Source organism: Triticum urartu, chromosome 6, assembly GCF_003073215.2.
Source record: "Triticum urartu cultivar G1812 chromosome 6, Tu2.1, whole genome shotgun sequence".
Lineage (NCBI taxonomy): Eukaryota > Viridiplantae > Streptophyta > Magnoliopsida > Poales > Poaceae > Triticum > Triticum urartu.
In genome coordinates this window covers 36,501,002-36,515,861 of record NC_053027.1, presented here as the reverse complement: position 1 = coordinate 36,515,861, position 14,860 = coordinate 36,501,002, and the positions used below count along the sequence as shown (strand labels likewise).

Sequence of the window (14,860 nt, the reverse complement as noted above, 5' to 3'; positions counted from 1 at the left end):
GGATTCTACACCGTTCCTGGGTAGAACTGGTAAAAAAAGAAAAATGAGGGCCAAAAGTGATTCATTCAGTAGGCATGTCAAGATAGTTACAGTACAGTGTTAATTACATGAGCTATATGATCAGGAACAGCAGAGCTCGAAATAGCTCCAGCTCCTATTCTACGAACAACAGCAACAATCTGATGTGCAACATTATTCTGGTCTCTTTTGGCTTTGAACAAACTGACAAAACTGGTATCAGACACACATGTAAAAAAGAACATGGAAGCCTTGTCACAATGGCAAATCAACTGAATAGCCACGAGATGCCAAATCAACTGACGCCCCACATCTTCTCACCCCTACTCAAAACTGAATCCTGTATATAAATGAAAAGATAACGTAAGAGTGGCGTATATGCAGAAGTAGAATGCTCAGTTACACTTTCATGCCGATGGAAATGAAGATACTGGAACAGACTTCAGTAAGATTGAAGGACACTCACTTTACAGGCGCAACTTATCTTAACATGAACTATGGGAAAAACTTTGAATATATTTCTGGCTTAATCTGACATATAACAAGAAAACATATATCTAAACAGCTCCCAAATGAAATGAGAATGCAGAAAATGCCATAAGCAGTTTCATGTCAAAGGAAAGGTGAAGTAAGGAATCATGGCATACACTAATAGACATGTGATGTACAGATTCTTTTTGAAAGAAAAAAAATACGTTATGTAAACATTGACGACTTCCCAGGAGCAAACAGAGGAATCACAACCAAAACTATAATGCAGGAACATCATACAATAGCCACTATGTTTATATAATGTAAAGAGATATCATACTGCAGTTATTCTGCATGATCAAGAATCGAGTGCGGAATAACATTAGTCCATAAGGGCAAGGACCTGCCCATCTAACGAACTCATAAAAAACATTACTGATTAGCACCGACTACTCTAAAACAAAAAGAGTGAAAATATGTATTCCTGCAGAACTTGAGTTGATGTTCAGACTTCAAAGCTAATCAACATGTGAAGATACTGTATCCCTACTCTGAATTAATTGATTCAAATATTTGCGCCACTGCCCAAAAGAGACCAGAACCAATCAACAAGTACACATGTCGTTTTACACTCACTGTTTATGCAACACAGCTAAACTAAAGCCTCCTTTGCCGACAAAATGGATAATATTGGTTTTAACTTGTGCCCCTTCCGGATGTGGTTCAGATTTTTTTTTCAAGCCTGAAATAATTTGGCACCCCTACAAACTGTTCTTCCTACATAATTCAGGAGTTTATTCTTCACAGCTTGCTTCCACAGTTTCGTTCCCACATACGAAGGCTAATTTCAGAAGATAAAGAGTATGGAAAGTGCCATCAGTTAGCTTACGTATATTAAATGCACAGAGGAACTTCAAAACTTTGAAAACTCCCTGATTGACCACATTACACTGGACTTCAACTACTTTAAGGTGCTCTGATATTGCAGCCGGTCTCTCCGCTGAACTGTAGCTTCCTTTCATTTTCATTTCTTGTTTTGGTCCCTATGGTAAGCAGGAACACCAACAAAGATGAATAATCGGTAATAACCTCAACAGTGTAGCAATTGCCCATTTCGAAGATTTATACCTTGTTGGTAAAGAGTTGAAGAGTGAGCTTCTCTAGAACTGGCGAGTGTTTCAGAATGCAAGCTAGTGCATCCAAGTCAGGAGCCTCGGACCAGTCCTCATTGAGTAATAAAGTCTTTAACTTGCTGAATGTAGGGCACTGTCTCAAATCTCTTCTGAAAACAAACTGAAAACAGAAATGTAAAATGATCAAGCAATCCTTAACCAGAACGTACGCAAATTTATGACCTAATGCACCCCAACGGATGGTGATGTATATATGTAATCCAGTTAATTGCCTAGCAACATTGTAGACAGTGCACCACAAAAAGAGGGGATAACAGAAGGAGTTGAAGAGTAGTGGTACCATACATTTTGAAATGCAGATACCAGCTCCAGATGTTTAGCACCCGAGAGAGCACCCAGGAGCACAGAATCACCACTGTCATCTTTATTGAAAGGAACAGAGTTCTCATCGGAGTCGTAATCGAAGCAGACATCGAAGTCGTCACTAAGATCAAGACGCGCGGTCTCCAGCAGCGCCATGTTCTCAAGAAAAGGGGTTGTGCCCCCAAATCTAAGCAGCACCAGAGAGACAAGGCCCGGAGCAGAGACATGGACCCAGCAATTGGAGTTGGAGCGGCAGCTTCTGAGGCTCAAATGCTTCAGGGAACGGGACGATATCCTGCCAACGCTGATGTCGCAGTGCTGCATATTCAGAACCTCCAGCGCCGGGCAGCCGGCGAGGTCAAGAAATTTCTGCTGCAGGCTGAGACCGTCGAGGTTCATCACCCGCAGGTGCTGGGAGACGAGGGGCAGGTTGTCGAGGTCGAGGTAGGAGGAGGCGCCGATGTGGAGGGTGAGGTCGCGGACCCTGCTCATGACGGCGAAGCGGGTCCAGAGGTTCACGTAGGCCTCGTCGTCGGCCACCGAGAACCGGTCGAACCTGATCTCGGCGGCGTCCAGGTCGGCGGCGCGGTCGCGCAGGACCAGCAGGTGGTCCATGAACTTGCGGAGGCCCTGGACGGCGTCCGCGCCGTCGAGGCCCACGACGCGCAGGCCCCTGGTGGATCTCCAGAGGTGGCGCCAGCGCCGGGCCAGCACGCACGTCCGCACGGCCGCCTGCGCCGGGAGGAAGGAGAGGACGTGCTGCAGGATGGGGTCCGGGAGCGCGCCGATGCGGTCCGCGCCGCGCACCGGCGGCGCCGCGCTCCCGTGCCTCCTCCCTTGAGGCATTCCGGAGGCGCTGCGGTGCGAGGCGGAGAATCGTCAGGACGGCGTGGCGGTGGTGGAGAGGACGGGGCGGGACTCGGGAGGGACGGATGGATACCTTGCGGTGGCGGCGGCTCGCCTCTGGCCGGCCGCCGGCAGGTCCGGCCGTCACGAGTCGGCAGACGGGCAGAGGCAGTGGCAGAGAAACGGGGAAAGGATGGATTTTTTTTTTTTGAGGGAAGGGGAAAGGATGGATGGGACTGGCGTGTACTTTCTCGAAACTCGTGGGTGTCGGCGGTCATAAAATGGATCGGATATGCAAAATATCTGCGCATGCGCATGCTCATGCACCCGAGAGCACATGCTCTCGAGGCATCGGAAAAACATCTGTGCATACACACGCATTTTTTTTAAAGCTGAGACGCTTGCCCGGCCTTAAGAATGAGGCCCTTAAGTTTTACAGTTTACAACCGCTCGGCCGAACTTCATGAGAAAGGAGATAAAAGAAGACGACAAAGGAAATAAGTTTCGACACAAGGCACTAAGGTCTAGGGCCAGAACAAGCGACACAGCGCTGTTGGCACGCGAAATCGCCGCGCAACACTAGGATATTTGTCGTGCTTTTGTGACGACGAACGATTAGTTTACGAGCAAAGCAACAAAGATTTCCTCGTTTTCGTGAAGGAGAACCGGCCGCTTTCCAGCGCAAAACGGCAAAGATCGCCAAACCCTAGGGCCGCTAGAGCTTGGCAGGAGGTAACAACAGAAAATAGACATACGTGAAAAAGTAGTTTGTATTGATAGATCGATTGCTCTCCTCCTCAATCGGCCACGGCCTTACATATATATGGCACGCTGGACTTGGCATACAAGATTACAACTCCGAAGCTAAAACCGATCAGGACGCCTTTCTTGATTCGGTTACCATGTAGCATACGTCTACAAAAAATATACTTGCCGATCTAAGTACGTAGCAAATCTAGGCCATATCCACCGTACATGCACTCTTGTATATATGAATAAAGTATTCCGGCCACGTCGCCATCACACTAAATATAATGGCTAAGCATATGTATAAATATCTTGAGCCCACAAAGAAAATGTTAAATATTCCGGCAACGTCGCAAATCAAACAGGATAATGGCCATCAGGACTAAGCATACTTCTTCATATACGTAGATATATATCACTTGCATGCATCACGCCCATGGTCCAATATAGCATATGATTCTTCTTAGGACTTGTATCTTCACCTTCCATGAAATTTTTTATGGAAACACTTTAACAATGCATTAACCGATCAACTTAATAAACCATTGATTTAATTTGGCTCATCACATACTAAGTAGCCAAATTATACCATCAACAAGCGCATTGCCATCGAGGTTAGCCACCGAGGTATAAAACTTCGGTCTCATCTCCTTAGTCATAACCGCGACAAGATGGGTGCCTCTCCAGGCAGTAGTATCTGTAGTTGGTTCCCGGAGTTGGCGACATGTAGCTCGCAGCTTGTTGATGTATGCTTCAAGATGTGATTGATCCTTCGTTCTCCTAGTAGCTTTCAAAGCTGCAATCACACAACGTTTCTATACACCACATCAGTCGGATGCTTGAAGATTTTCCGCTCAAATAATGCTTTATTACGGATGGTCCATAGTGACCAAGCAATTAATCGTCGTGAAAAGCCACCCAAGTTAAACGCCCCTCCTTGCCGATGGTGAACATCCACAAAAACCTTTCTGTTCCGGTTGTAATCCGTGGCCTCTCGAATCGCACTCCACGCATATTAAGCAACAATGCAACCGAACATGATGTGGTCGCTGCCTCATCTCCATTTCTATATGCACGTGCAAATTTTAAACACCTCCCTGGTGAAATTTTTGATCCACCTAGGCAACGAAGATGGCATTACCTATGTGTCGAAAATTGGCACAAAGACGAGCTATCAAATGAACTAGTACATTGGATTTTCTCTCGACGGACAATGTCACTCTTCCCCCACAAAAAATAAACTATGTCACTCTTGAGTCGAGGTTCGAGGTTCTACACATCGATGAAGTCGATCGGCAATCCACATCACATTGTTGCTGCCGATGGTCAGCAATTGAGAGATCTTATTCTTGACGCATTGTACTTCATCCGTCTCATAATATAAAAGCGTTTTTTACACTAGTCAGGAATAAAAGAGAGTGTGGAAACATTTACGAGGTTTGCCGGAATATATTTTTTGTCTTGTGAATACTGTTCCAAAGGGAAAACCATGGACCGCGTCCGAATTTCGGTACTCCTGCGGCGCTTCCCCGGAAAAGTGCGGAGAAACGGGAAGGGGGGTAAAAGAGGAAAAACGCAGCGCCCCGAGCTCGGTCGCGTCGTTTTTGCTGTGACTGACGCACGGTCGGGTACGCCGCCCATGGAGGAGGGCCTGCCGGAGGCGGGCGTCGCCGGCGGAGGCGCCCACGAGGGGGAGAATCTCACCTCCGGGAGGCCGCCCCCGGGCTTCGACGGGGTCCGCGTCAAGGCCATGCGGGGCGCCATCCAGGGACATCCTCTCGCCCACGAGTCCCACGTGCAGGTACCCTGCTGCGCTCTCCCTCGCGCGCCCCGCCGTCCTCCTCCTCTCGCCGCCGACCGGCTAGGGCTTTGATCGGGCTGATGCGTGCTTCCCGGCGCCTGCCTGCACAATTGGTTCTCGATTTAGGGCGCGATCCCACGCATTTGGACATTTTACTGCGCCAATTCCGCAATTAGGGTGACGAATTGTCAGAATGAGCTACTGAAATAGGAGAATTGGGAAAGAACAAATATTTCTTTTCAAGGGAAAAAAAGAACAAATAATTTTTGGTTCCCTGGTTAATTTGGATATGCATTGATGCTATCACATACTGTAAATGCCATGTGTATCTCTTTCTCTCACTGGATACAGAAAAACAGAGACCACACTTGAACTATTCAGGCATATATCCATGGTGCCCAAATGGATGACTAATTTGTCATCTCCCAATGTTATGCAGCCGCAGTTTATTGGGAGAGACGACTAATTTGTTGTCTCGCAATGCAGGGTGCCCCAATGGATGGTTACAGGAGCTCGCTGAACCAGGGAAACAACGGCGCATTTTGGGACGACCGTCAAGTCTGTACCCCAGCTGAGGAGCAGCAGTCGCCAGCTGAACGGTCTACTCGGTCCGTGAGATCAAGGGGCAGGAGAACAAAAAATTTCAGCGATAAGGAAGACAACATGTTGGTGTTGGCATGGCTGAATATCGGCATGGAAGTAGCACCAGGGAACGAGCAAGTTCGTTCTTACTGGCAGAGGATATATTGTTACTTCCACCGGAACAGGAACTTCGAGTCGGATCGCAATCAGAATTCCCTCACGCACCGTTGGTCTACCATTCAGGAACACGTTCAGAAATTCTGCTGGTGTTATGACCGGATTGGGTGTAAGAACAGGGTCACGGAGGAAGAAAGGGTATGCACCTATCGCTTTAATCTGCTTGTAACTTCACATGTTCCGTGCGATTTTGTTAAGACATATCTACATACTTGCGCAGATAGTTCAGGCGTTGGGAGTGTACAAATCAGAAGAGAAGAAAGCGTTTAGTTTCTTGCATTGTTGGAATACCTTACACGCCCATCAAAAGTGGACTGACAGGTTGTCTCAGAAAAAACAGAAGACAACCTCCAATTCAAGTCCGGGTACATTTGCTCATGGAACCAACTCAACTCGGCTTGATGATGAAGCGGAGGTTCGTAGTCCAAAAAATGAGGACTCGGGCTCGGACGACGGAGGGGACTGTGGGCATGAGCAGGTTCAGGCCCTGGAGTGCGCCCTCCAGGAGCAGCCTCTCGACCACAAGTCCCACCTTCAGGTATCCCATCCCCTGTCTCACCCTCTCTTGGGCACACTGCCATGCCCTCATCTCGCTGAATAGCTAGGGCTTTGACCAGGTTTTCTGATGCACAAGTTGATGCGAGCTTTATGGCGGTGCCTACCTGCACACTGAATTTTTTACTAGGACGTGCTCTTACACATTTGGACCTTTTTCGGCATTTGTTTTGCCCTTAGGGTGACGAATTTCTCTTACTGGTTCACATGACATCCTGGAAGGTGTGGAGTAGAGCTCACAAAGAAACAGGAGAATGCAAAATTTGCTTGGTTTTAATTAATTTGGATAAGAGTTGACGCAATCACACCAAGACCACGTGTCTCTCTCCCTTACTGGACACAAACAGAGATTATAATTGAACTATTCCTGCAAATATTCATGGCGCACTCTGTTATGCGGCAGCAAGAGAAGACTAATTTATTATTTTGCAATGCAGGTTGCCACAATGGATGGTTATACTTATAGGAGCTTGTTGAATCAGGGAAACAAGGAACCATTTTGGGATGACCGTCAACTTGGTAGTAGCTCAGCTGAGGAGCAACAATCGCCAATTGAACAAGCTATTCCGTCCATGCCAACAAACATCAAGAGAACAGAAAATTTCAGTGACAAGGAAGACTATATGTTGGTGTTGGCATGGCTAAATATCAGTATGGATGCAGCACAAGGGAATGAGCAGACTTGTTCTACTTATTGGCAGAGAATGCATTGTTACTTCCACGAGAACAGGAACTTCGAGTCAGATCGTAGTCAAAATTCTCTCTTGCACCGTTGGTCGACCATTCAAGAACACGTACAGAAGTTCTGTGGATGTTATGACCGTGTTGGGTGTAGAAGCGTAACGACAGAGAAAGATAAGGTATACACCTATCTCTTTAATCTGTAGTTACATTTGTTTTATGTAATTTTAACAAGACATATACTTGCACAGATTGTTCAGGCATTGGAAGTGTACAAGGCAGAAGAAAAGAAAGTGTTTGGTTTCTTGCATTGTTGGAATACCTTACAACTCCATAAAAAATGGACTGATATGTTATCTCAGAAAAAACAGAAGACGACACCCAATTCAAGTCCAGACACGTCCAACTCAAGTTGTCCTGATGGTGAAGCGGAGGTTCCTACTCCAGAAAATGAGCCTTTGGAAAGACCAATAGGTAGTATGGCGGAGAAAGAACAATTACAACCTTGTAAAAGTTCTGTCTCTCCAAATGATAATATTTACATGGAAGCGGCAGATCATCTGTGGTCAAATAAGAGAGTGGCGGAGAGCGTGAAAGAGCTCAAGGAAGATGAGCACTTTGAACAAGCATGTGCACTAGAAGAAGAGAGGATTGCAAATGGAAAAGGCATGATAGCACACAAGAGAAAAAAGCTTGAAGTAAAAGAAAGAGAGTTAGAATTCAAGAGAAAGAAGCTGGAAGTAAGGGAAAGAGAGTTAGAACTTCAGAGAAGGTTGGAAGATGGGAGAATAATGGATATGGATATTAGTGCTATGACTGGGCGACAACAACAGTTCTACATGAGCTTGCAGAATGAGATCATCGCTCGACGATGCAATAGCTCGAAATGAGCTGCTTCATTGTCTTGACTTCAATGTTATTTCGTTGTACGTAGTATTATCTTGTATGAACTTCTAGGTGGGTAGATGCTTTTGGTTGATGAAGTTATTGCCTGACTAGCTTAATGTCGATTGGTCTGATTGGTTGATAAATCTCTTGTATGCTTTTGGTTTTTCTGTTGTTCTGTTTTGTGACAGACTGATTGGTCTGAGCTTTGTGGTTGTTATCTACGCACTAGTGTTTTCCTTTTCAGTTAGTACAATGTTTGAAAAAATAACCGGGGGATATCAATAAGGTTCGTGCCTCTCGCACCAAATATGTGGTGGGATTGGCCGAAGGATGAGATCTAACTGAGCTTTGGGTTTGTGATTCTTTTTTCTCTTGAAGCGCTTTCCTGGAATATTTATGTTATCTGCACCAAAACCTTTCTCCTTGTCTCTGTTGTTAAAGTCATGAAAAGCTCTATGAACGTGGAGTGCAAGAATATCTGGTATGCCATACTGTTTTTGTGGAGTTGAGTTTAGATTGTTGAGCATCTGGAGTGATAACTTATCTTGTTGATCGAAGCATTAATCTATTTTGCAGGACTACCTTGGTTCTGTTGAGGAGCATGATCAGTCAGTGTCATGATGGTCACAATCTGATCTTTCAAAAATGAGGGATTTGTAAGAGTCTGCAGTCACTGCAGGGGGTCTACATGTGACTAAAAGGCAGCTAACTCTGGGAAGCCTACAGAGAATATGAGAGGGCTATTCTGACCATTGGTGATGGTGATGATGAGGAGAAGGCAATACAGATGATCCAGATTCCCAAATTCATTGTGTTCCCCCAAAATGTCTGTTTAAAGAATGGCCAGTGACCGAGATGTGCAATGCATGGAAGCGGTACGACTCTGAGGATCAACTGGGCGACATGGCTGGATCCGATGCTAACAAACTGCAAGGGTTTCTGGTATGTCGAAGTTACTTTATTATATCTGCCTAAGATTAACTTTGGATCTGTTGCATAGTTTCTTTGCAATCTATCAGAGCCCAACGTAATTACTCTCTGACGCCAGCAGCGTAAGAGCCTAATATCAGTGCCCAGTCCTGATGGGAAATGACAGCAGGACTACATTTAATATAATCACCACAGTCAACAAAACCAAAGTCTTTTCATGCTCCCCTTTGAGCTTTCAAAGTCCAACAAGGTCAAACAGTCATGGTATCAAGTGAATGGAGGGAATGTGAGTCTGGTTTTTAGGTTTTCTGGTGATCATTAGAGGGGTGGGTGATTTGAATTCTGAAGTTAATCAATGGATAGCAGGACTAACTCAATGCCCGATCTATTAAATTCAATTAATCGGTTTGTTAAAAACTGTGGGTAACACGGTGGAATAGAGGTAGCAAAGACTGAAGAACCAGCCAATGCTTTTTGTACCAGTAAAGATGGTAGGTCCTCCGACAACGTGTGTAATCAACCACCCCTAGCTTTGACCGTCAGTATGTTGATGACGAAGGAAGCACTGTAGTAAGTAATGAATAAATTGTTTCTTGGTCATCTGTCCCCTTCGCTGGACCGAGAATTTTCCGCATTATATGACAGTTTGGTGTGACACATGCAGGCAAATGGTGACAAACTGCTACTAACAGAAAGAAAAGAACAGTCATGCGGGAGCTACTACGTTTGAAGAGTATGAAATGCGTAACTTGACTCGAAGCCGGAAAGCAGTCCAGAGAACAGTTCAACCTTTGAAAAGTTCTCTCTGTCCGTTCCAGATGTCTTGCTTGAGGTTCTTCTTGGACCAACACCCAAAGGGCCTGTGTAGGACGACTTGCAAGTCTCAGCAGTAATTTATAGAAAGATCACAAAGAAGATGGATGCTGGTGTTACCAGGTGTCTTGGTCGTTAGATAATACCCAGAAGTAAGAAAACGATGGGATGTGTGCATTTTCCAAGTGACACAAGAAGCATTTTGGGGGTCAGTTGGACAAAGCCTCCAGCTGCAAAGCATGGTGTTCCTGTTCCAGCTACCAGCAAAGAAACCACAATGCTCTGCTTTGGAAACCATCATGCTCTGCTTTGAAGTTCACGAAAATGGGTTGAAAAACAAAACAGAATGATCGGAGCATTTCTGCCGGCTGGTCGAAGTCTAGCACATGTTTCTATTGTTGGGCTTAGGTTTGCCATCCGAGAAGAAGCAGCTGAAAATGCCTACAGAAATGCAAGCATAAAACAAAGACTTCAGGAACCATGCATGCATCTTGACTGCCTGCCAACCACAACCACCGTAATATTTTTCTCACCAAATGGCCTGTCAACCACGGCATGCATGACCCAGACCATATAAAATGATTCCCACTGTCTTCACTCTATAAAGGGAACATACTCCTACTGTCCTACACCATTGGAAGCCGCAGGCCAGCAGCAAAATGGTGGCTACTCCCATTCTGCACCACCTCCACATCCTCACGCTCCTCCTCATATGCTCCTGTTCCATGCACGCTTCAGCCAACACCACCAACAGCACCGTCCCCTGCCTCCCAGACCAAGCCTCAGCCCTCCTCCACCTCAAACATTCCTTCACCCATGCAAACCTACCGTCATGGCGAGCTGGAAAAGACTGCTGCCACTGGGAGAGTGTCGCCTGCGACGCAGCCTCCGGAAGGGTCATCTCCCTGAACCTCAGCGTCGTCGACGCGGCGATCCGCCGTGTCGACCCCGCACTCCTCAACCTCACCTCCCTCAAGATCCTGAGCCTCACCACCACACGCATTTCCGAGGGGCTCTCTTCGCTGAGCAAGCTCCCATCACTGAACACTCTGGAGCTTCACGGGTCGAGCTCCTGGGACCCGGTAGGTCCCGAGCTTTCTTCGGTTGGCGATATCAGGCAGCTGACATCTTTGCGCCTCGAGAGATATGATTTCTCTCGGTCACAGCCCTCTTGGATCGGCAATCTGACGGGCTTGGTGTACCTGCGCATGAAGAGTTGCAGTTTCACTGGGACGGTGCCTGATCAGATTGGAACTCTTGCGAAGCTGACGCTGCTGGATTTCGAAAATTGCAACTACACCGGGCAACCGATGCCTTCATGGATCGGAAACCTTAACAGGTTGACAACATTGAGTATCCAAGGTTGCCGGCATTCTGGGTCGATTCCCTCGGCAATCGCAAACTTGACCCGGCTTGAAGTTTTACGGCTAGGGAACAACAGCCTTGTTGGTGAGATCCTAACTACAATCTCAGATAATGCTTCTTTTCGTTCCTAGCTAAATGCATATCATGGTTGACACAACTCTCATCTATTCAAATACACGGTACTGCTAAGAAAAGGAAATTACTCTGTTTTTCAACCTGAAACAATGAGGTCACCCCATGTATTTACAGAAAGAGTAAACATTTTTGCAGAAAAAACATCTTATTTTTTATACTCGACACTTTTTAGTTGTGTAGTACTTGCCTAACCACACCTCTAGCGAGTTCACATTTCACAATGAGCCACACTCCGGTTGTAGCTGTTCTTCAGCACCTATGTATCCTGCCTCGGGTGTGTGTTGTTTGCGGTGAATTGTCGTTGGTCTTTGCTTTATATATAAACAATGGCGAAAACTTTTTTCGGTAGATCGAGCTATAGTTTGGTTAGGATGTTCTTTTGTGAAACTTTTTATGGCCATAACACTTTCGCTACTCACAGTGAAACTTAATTTCCAACTACTATAACCATAGTCTTCAGTAATTTACTTAGCTGAAAACTACCTTTTCCGAAAAGGAGGGTTTACCCCTGGCCTCTGCGTCAGACGATGCCCACACCATAGCTGAAAACCACATATTCTATTAAACTATCAATTGTACTATTTATCTGTAAATGTTGGTTAGCATGCACAGTTAAAAATGTGGTTATTTAATTTTTTGGGGCATTAGTAGTGTTATTTATGTTTATCCCTGCCTCTGCATTAGTAGCCTCTTGCAGAAATGTAGGGAAAGGCTGCGTACAATAGACCCAAAGTGGTCGGACTCTGCGCAAGCAGAAGCTACGTGCACCGGGCTGCCCTATTAGTAGTGTTATTTAAGTTTGTTAGAAATATAGGCCGAATTAACTATAAAAGTATATGAACACAGTATCGCACCTAAAAGTCATGAAATATTTCAGAAATTAATGGATAATTTACTTCTTTTTAAAAAAACTGATTGCTATTTTGCCATAGATACATCAAGATATGTGTATTAATTTTCTTTTAAAAGCACTGGAACATATTTTGACTAGTACTCGCCCTTTTCATGCAGGGAAAATTCCACAATCGTTGTTCGCTTTTCCAGCATTGAAAGTGCTTTCCCTAAAGAACAATCAACTCTCTGGTCATCTTGAAGACATTCCTTCCCCTCTATATTCATCCTTGTCTACTGTCGAGATAAACGACAACCAGTTAACTGGCCATATACCCAAATCAATCCTTCAGCTTAAACATCTTGAATACCTCAACTTTGAATCAAATAGATTGTCAGGCACAATCAAACTAAGCTCTTTCTGGAGGTTGGAGAAACTCTTTTTTCTTAGTCTATCCAACAACAAGCTATCAATCGCCGACGAAGAAGGCGGTGACGTTTTAAAATCTCTTCCTAACATCTACCAGATACACCTTGCATCCTGCAACCTCACAAAATTTCCGGGTTCACTGAGATATCTAGATAAAGTTTCCGTTCTTGACCTTTCAAGTAATCAAATAAATGATGTTATACCAAGTTTGGTATGGGAGAACTGGAAGGACCAGCTTGAGAGTTTGAACTTCTCACGCAACATGTTCACGGCTTTGGAGAAGTTTCCTTCTCTTGTTCATATGCCACGCCTAACTGCTCTTGATCTCAGCTTTAATAGGCTTCAAGGCAGCATACCAATACCAGTAACTGCAATGCCTGGGAAAGTATTGGATTATTCAAACAATAACTTCTCTTCCATTCTTCCCGACTTTGGAAGATATATTAGAAGCTTCTACCTCAATTTGTCCAAGAATAAATTAAATGGTTATGTACCATCTTCCATCTGCAGTGCAAGCCATCTCAATATCTTGGACCTGTCTTACAACAATTTTAGTGGATCACTCCCATCATGTCTTATAGGAAGTGGGAAACTAGCCGTGTTGAAGTTGAGAGAAAATCAATTCAACGGGATGTTGCCTGAAAATATTAGAGAGGAATGCAAGTTTCGAACGATAGATTTGAACAGAAATCGAATTGAAGGTGAACTACCAAGATCACTGTCAAATTGTCAACAGTTAGAGCTTCTTGATGTTGGTAACAATCAGTTCCGCGGTTCTTTTCCATCTTGGTTGGGTATTCTTCCAAAGCTTCGCGTCCTTGTCTTACGGTCCAACCAGCTCAATGGAACAATAAGGGATCTTGATGGTGACCATGGAACCATCAACCAGTTCCCAAGTTTGCAAATACTCTGTTTGGCTTCCAACAGATTCTATGGACACCTGCCAAAAGGATGGTTCAATAAATTCAAAGCAATGATGGAAAATGTCAATGAGGAGGGACGAGTTTTAGGGTATTACACAAACACGACACGTGGATTTTATCAAGACACTGTTACCATCACACTTAAGGGATCCGACCTTATTTTCACCAAGATTCTAACTACTTTCAAAGCAATCGATTTCTCAAATAACTCATTTGATGGTCCTATTCCAGAGTCAATTGGGAATCTTGTTTCGCTTCACGGGGTTAATATGTCGTCCAACAATTTCACGGGACAAATGCCATCTAGCCTCAGTAACTTGTCTCAGCTGGAATCGTTGGACCTCTCCTGGAACCGGATTTCAGGGGAAATCCCGCAAGTGCTGACCTCTCTAACCTCTCTTGCCTGGTTGAATCTTTCATACAACAACTTGGTTGGAAGAATACCGCAGGGCAACCAGTTCTTGTCATTCCCCAATAGTTCATTTGAAGGCAACGTGGGGCTATGTGGAAGTCCGCTCTCTAAACAATGTGAGACTACAAATTCAAGTGCATTGGACCCTCCTGAACCTTATAATTTGTGGCAGGATAAACTTGATGCCATCCTTCTCTTCACATTTGTTGGCCTGGGGTTTGGAGTGGGCTTTGCATCGGCAATTACGTTCCGAATGTTTTGTCACATTGAAGGATTGGACCGCAAGCGTTGGTAAATCCATGTGCTATACCGCTAAGCAAAACTATGTAGAGTAGTATTTTATAGAAAGTGCTTTTTAGGTAAACAGTACAAAGTACTTGTATGCTCCATTTCATTGTATGGATTGCAAAGATTGATGAATCAAATATGTGATGTCACTACGAATAATATGTAGTGTACACAATGTTGAAGCTGGAGGATCAAACTTTATTAATTACATGGCACTAAGGGCACAGAACATAGTACTAGGGTTAGAAACGAGTGAATTGCAAGAAACCACCACATTTGGGCTTATCTTGCAGAAAACAACGTGGTCGCTAATCATTTGCAAAAGCCACCGCGGATTCAGTAACAGTTTTGCAGATTACACTGAACATGTAATTCTGCGCGGTTGAGGGCGTTTCTGACATGGGGGGCCCAATATGCGTGACGTGGCGTAACGGACGCGCTGACGGCGCCGTTTGAGCGTACATCTTGTCG

The 14,860-nt window shown here is 45.0% G+C and overlaps 3 protein-coding genes across 3 annotated transcripts; 2 read left to right on the top strand and 1 right to left on the bottom strand.

The window, feature by feature from the left end:
* Nucleotides 1-44: 44 nt before the first annotated feature.
* On the bottom strand, nucleotides 45-3,081 carry LOC125516063 (MEIOTIC F-BOX protein MOF-like). Its single transcript, XM_048681551.1, has 5 exons — nucleotides 2,926-3,081; nucleotides 1,968-2,841; nucleotides 1,618-1,782; nucleotides 1,379-1,532; nucleotides 45-358 (listed from the first exon to the last, which is right to left on the bottom strand). Exons 2-5 carry the CDS (start codon nucleotides 2,829-2,831, stop codon nucleotides 342-344), a joined length of 1,200 nt encoding a protein of 399 aa, XP_048537508.1. The 5' UTR covers nucleotides 2,832-2,841; nucleotides 2,926-3,081; the 3' UTR covers nucleotides 45-341.
* Nucleotides 3,082-5,162: 2,081 nt separating this feature from the next.
* LOC125512926 lies at nucleotides 5,163-8,405 on the top strand. Its single transcript, XM_048677988.1, has 5 exons — nucleotides 5,163-5,379; nucleotides 5,866-6,276; nucleotides 6,359-6,676; nucleotides 7,131-7,553; nucleotides 7,626-8,405. The coding sequence occupies exons 1-5, from the start codon at nucleotides 5,218-5,220 to the stop codon at nucleotides 8,262-8,264; spliced, it is 1,953 nt and encodes a 650-aa protein (XP_048533945.1). The 5' UTR covers nucleotides 5,163-5,217; the 3' UTR covers nucleotides 8,265-8,405.
* A 150-nt stretch (nucleotides 8,406-8,555) lies between these two features.
* LOC125512924 (receptor like protein 22-like) lies at nucleotides 8,556-14,604 on the top strand. Its single transcript, XM_048677987.1, has 4 exons — nucleotides 8,556-8,743; nucleotides 8,839-9,204; nucleotides 9,857-11,454; nucleotides 12,517-14,604. Exons 3-4 carry the CDS (start codon nucleotides 10,665-10,667, stop codon nucleotides 14,394-14,396), a joined length of 2,670 nt encoding a protein of 889 aa, XP_048533944.1. The 5' UTR covers nucleotides 8,556-8,743; nucleotides 8,839-9,204; nucleotides 9,857-10,664; the 3' UTR covers nucleotides 14,397-14,604.
* Nucleotides 14,605-14,860: the final 256 nt, after the last annotated feature.

Excerpts from the sequence above, each read along its gene's own strand:
- LOC125512924 (XM_048677987.1), top strand. The coding sequence starts at position 10,665 with ATGGTGGCTACTCCCATTCTGCACCACCTCCACATCCTCACGCTCCTC. Across the intron at positions 11,455-12,516 it reads AGGGAACAACAGCCTTGTTG|GGAAAATTCCACAATCGTTG; the intron begins GTGAGATCCTAA and ends CTTTTCATGCAG.
- LOC125512926 (XM_048677988.1), top strand. The coding sequence starts at position 5,218 with ATGGAGGAGGGCCTGCCGGAGGCGGGCGTCGCCGGCGGAGGCGCCCAC. Across the intron at positions 5,380-5,865 it reads CCCACGAGTCCCACGTGCAG|GGTGCCCCAATGGATGGTTA; the intron begins GTACCCTGCTGC and ends CTCGCAATGCAG. Across the intron at positions 6,677-7,130 it reads ACCACAAGTCCCACCTTCAG|GTTGCCACAATGGATGGTTA; the intron begins GTATCCCATCCC and ends TTTGCAATGCAG.
- LOC125516063 (XM_048681551.1), bottom strand. The coding sequence starts at position 2,831 with ATGCCTCAAGGGAGGAGGCACGGGAGCGCGGCGCCGCCGGTGCGCGGC. Across the intron at positions 1,783-1,967 it reads TGGTATCTGCATTTCAAAAT|TTTGTTTTCAGAAGAGATTT; the intron begins GTATGGTACCAC and ends TTCTGTTTTCAG. Across the intron at positions 1,533-1,617 it reads TTCAACTCTTTACCAACAAG|GGACCAAAACAAGAAATGAA; the intron begins GTATAAATCTTC and ends TGCTTACCATAG.